The 3,348-nt window shown below is 60.8% G+C and overlaps 1 protein-coding gene across 2 annotated transcripts in view; it reads left to right on the top strand.

Moving 5' to 3' along the window:
* The first annotated feature begins 731 nt into the window (after positions 1-731).
* slc6a17 (solute carrier family 6 member 17) overlaps positions 732-3,348 on the top strand; it is a 78,637-nt gene continuing 76,020 nt past the window's right edge. For both annotated transcript variants that reach the window (XM_070859509.1, XM_070859508.1), the window contains exon 1: positions 732-1,014. In XM_070859509.1, coding sequence (XP_070715610.1) covers positions 732-1,014 — 283 coding nt within the window. The remainder of the gene's footprint in view (positions 1,015-3,348) is intronic.

Raw genomic sequence — 3,348 nt, 5'->3', positions numbered from 1 at the left:
GGATTCCCCGGGGAGCAGTGAGGCCGGGAGCAGTGTGGGATTCCCCGGGAGCAGTGTGGGATTCCCCGGGAGCAGTGAGGGATTCTCCGGGGAGCAGTGAGGGATTCCCCGGGAGCAGTGAGGGATTCCCCGGGGAGCAGTGAGGGATTCCCAGGGAGCAGTGAGGGATTCTCCGGGGAGCAGTGAGGGATTCCCCGGGAGCAGTGAGGGATTCCCCGGGGAGCAGTGAGGGATTCCCCGGGAGCAGTGAGGGATTCCCCGGGGAGCAGTGAGGCCGGGAGCAGTGTGGGATTCCCCGGGAGCAGTGAAGGATTCCCCGGGGTGCAGTGAGGGATTCCCCGGGAGCAGTGAGGGATTCCCCGGGGAGCAGTGAGGCCGGGAGCATTGTGGGATTCCCCGGGAGCAGTGTGGGATTCCCCGGGAGCAGTGAGGCCGGGAGCACTGTGGGATTTCCCGGGAGCAGTGTGGGATTCCCCGGGAGCAGTGTGGGATTCCCCGGGATTCCCCGGGAGCAGTGTGGGATTCCCCGGGAGCAGTGTGGGGTCTGTGTTCTCGCGGTACACTGTTAATGGTCCCGGCCGAATCTGTCTAACCTGTAATTATTTTTGTAATTCGGAAGTCCAGGTGCGGACATTACTGACTAGATCAACGTTGGGAGGCTCAGCATATTGCCGAATCCTTGACACCGTGAAAGCGCAGTCGTGCTCGGTCGTTGCCTGTGGGGGTGAACAATGCCGAAGAACAGTAAGGTCACCCAGCGGGAACACAGCAATGAGCCAGTCACAGAGTCTGTCACCGACCTGCTCGCTGGTGAGGAGCCCATCGACTACAAGCACAGCGTGCTGAATGTAGGAGTCCCAGGGGCCAAGGACAAGGATGGAGACAATGCGATCGATGGCGATGATCGGCCGGCCTGGAACAATAAGCTGCAGTACATCCTTGCCCAGATTGGTTACTCCGTGGGTCTGGGCAATGTCTGGCGCTTCCCCTACCTGTGTCAGAAAAACGGAGGAGGTAAGGAACAGGCCACAGGCTTCACTCACCTTCAAGGGGATTTTAACTATAATCGAGTCCCACAGTTCCAGACATCCCAGGGATGGAGAGAAGGCTGGGACAGGTTTGGGAGTAAAATCTCTGAGGTGGGAGGGGGGACTGAGGGAGGGGGGGGATGAGGGAGGAGGGATGAGGGAGGAGGGTGCGTGTTGCTCGGTGGGATTTGTAGCTTGAGGGGCACGAGAGGAGATTTCAGAGGAGCAGTGACCATAATAATATCGATAAAATAGAGACACAAGAAAGGAGCTGGAGGTGGGAGAAGAATTGTCCATCAGAGCGTTGTTGTCTAATACGTTAGCCATGATCCACAACTATTTTTGTGAACCTATAAATCAAGTGCCTCCTTGTTAAGGGGCACTAAAACCGGCAAATTAAACAAATTAAACTTTAAACTTTAAATGATCAAATTAAAATTTGGTTGCCGGGGGTGATGCTGCACTCCAGTCCCTCCGGCGCCCACCTCTCGCGGAAGGCCGCGAGCGTACCGGTGGACACCACGTGCTCCATCTCCAGGGACACCCTGGCCCGGATGTAGCCGCGACCCACATGTAGCTCATTGGCAATCCAGAGGAGGCTAATTTGATTCGTCAATATAAACGAGCAATCGACACACATTGGTCATGTGATCTCAAAACTCATTCGGACAGCATATGCACGTGAACTTTAACCTTTATATGTATTTGTTGGTAAAATGGTCAGACAATAAGCAGAGTGCAAATGTTTCTCATTATTGTGAGCTTTACTTCCTTGGTTACTGTTTATTAGTTACCTGCTAAAATACTGTGTAACACGGGTACAAATACTGGATTTAAACCGCATGGAGACATCAGCAACATTGCCTGGAGAGGGTAGATGTCATCTTGCTCAGCATAACCAATCGGAATAACCGCTCCAAGACAGCAGAGCAAAGCAAGCTCAACCAATAATAAACAGCTGCTAAAGGGCAAAAGGCAAGCAGCAGCCAATCGTATTCTGGAGGGAACGTGGTAGGATGGGAGTGTAAGGAGAGAGCGAGGGGTGAGGAGGGTGACCGGGAGCGGAGTGGGTGTAAGGGAGTGCGGGGGAGGTGGAGAGAGAGAGGGTGTAAGGGAGAGTGGTGGGGTGCGGTGGGGAGGGTGAGCCAGGTGGAGGGAGAGCGGGGGTGGGGTTCGTTGGGGAGGGTGAGTGGGGGGGGGGTGGGGAGGGTGAGTGGGGGGGGTGGGAGGGTGAGTGGGGGGGGTGGGGAGGGTGAGTGGGGGGGTGGGGAGGGTGAGTGGGGGGGGGGGGGGGGGAGGGTGAGTGGGGGGGGTGGGGAGGGTGAGCGGGGAAGAAGGAGAGCAGGGGCGGGGGAGCGTGGTGGGGGGTAGGGAGAGAGAGCGGGGGGGTAGGGAGAGAGAGCGGGGAGCGGGGGGGTGGAGGAGAGAGAGCGGGGGGGGGAGGGAGAGAGAGCGGGGGGGGGAGAGAGAGCGGGGGGGAGGAGAGAGCGGGGGTTAGGAGAGAGCAGGGGGGAAGGAGAGAGAGCGAGGGGGGAAGGAGAGAGAGCGGGGGGGGTAGGGAGAGAGAGAGAGCGGAGGGGGAGGAAGAGAGAGCGGGGGGGAGGAAGAGAGAGCGGGGGAGGGAGAGAGAGCGAGGGGGAGGGGGGAGGGAGAGAGCGGGGGGGGAGGGAGAGAGAGTGAGGGGGAGGAGAGAGAGTGAGGGGGGGAGGGAGAGCAGGGGGAGAGAGAGAGCGGGGGGGAGAGAGAGACCGGGGGGGGGGGAGAGAGAGCGGGTTAGGAAGAGAGGCGGGGGGGAGGAGAGAGAGCGGGGGTTAGGGTTAGGGAGAGAGCAGGGGGGAAGGAGAGAGAGCGAGGGGGGAAGGAGAGAGAGCGGGGGGGGTAGGGAGAGAGAGAGCGGAGGGGGAGGAAGAGAGAGCGGGGGGGAGGAAGAGAGAGCGAGGGGGGAGGGAGAGAGAGCGAGGGGGAGGGAGAGAGGGGGGAGGGAGAGAGAGTGAGGGGGGAGGGAGAGCGGGGTGGAGAGAGAGAGCGGGGGGGGGGGAAGAGGGAGCGGGGGTGGGGAGGGAGAGAGAGCGCGGGAGGGAGAGAGAGCGCGGGGGGGAGGGCGAGAGCGCGGGGGGGAGGGAGAGAGAGCGAGGGGGGGAGGGAGAGAGAGAGCGGGGGGGTAGGGAGAGAGAGCGGGTCGAGGGGAGAGAGAGTGGGGGGGGGGGGGAGAGAGAGAGAGAGAGAGAGCGGGGGGGAGAGAGAGCGGGGGGGAGAGAGACCGAGGGGGAGAAAGTGGGGGGGAGGGAGAGTGGGGGAGGCGGGGAGGGAGAGAGAGCGG

This window comes from Pristiophorus japonicus, chromosome 17 (assembly GCF_044704955.1).
Source record: "Pristiophorus japonicus isolate sPriJap1 chromosome 17, sPriJap1.hap1, whole genome shotgun sequence".
Lineage (NCBI taxonomy): Eukaryota > Metazoa > Chordata > Chondrichthyes > Pristiophoridae > Pristiophorus > Pristiophorus japonicus.
Note: the sequence above shows the minus strand (reverse complement) of the source record. Positions and strands in the feature narration are given on the sequence as shown.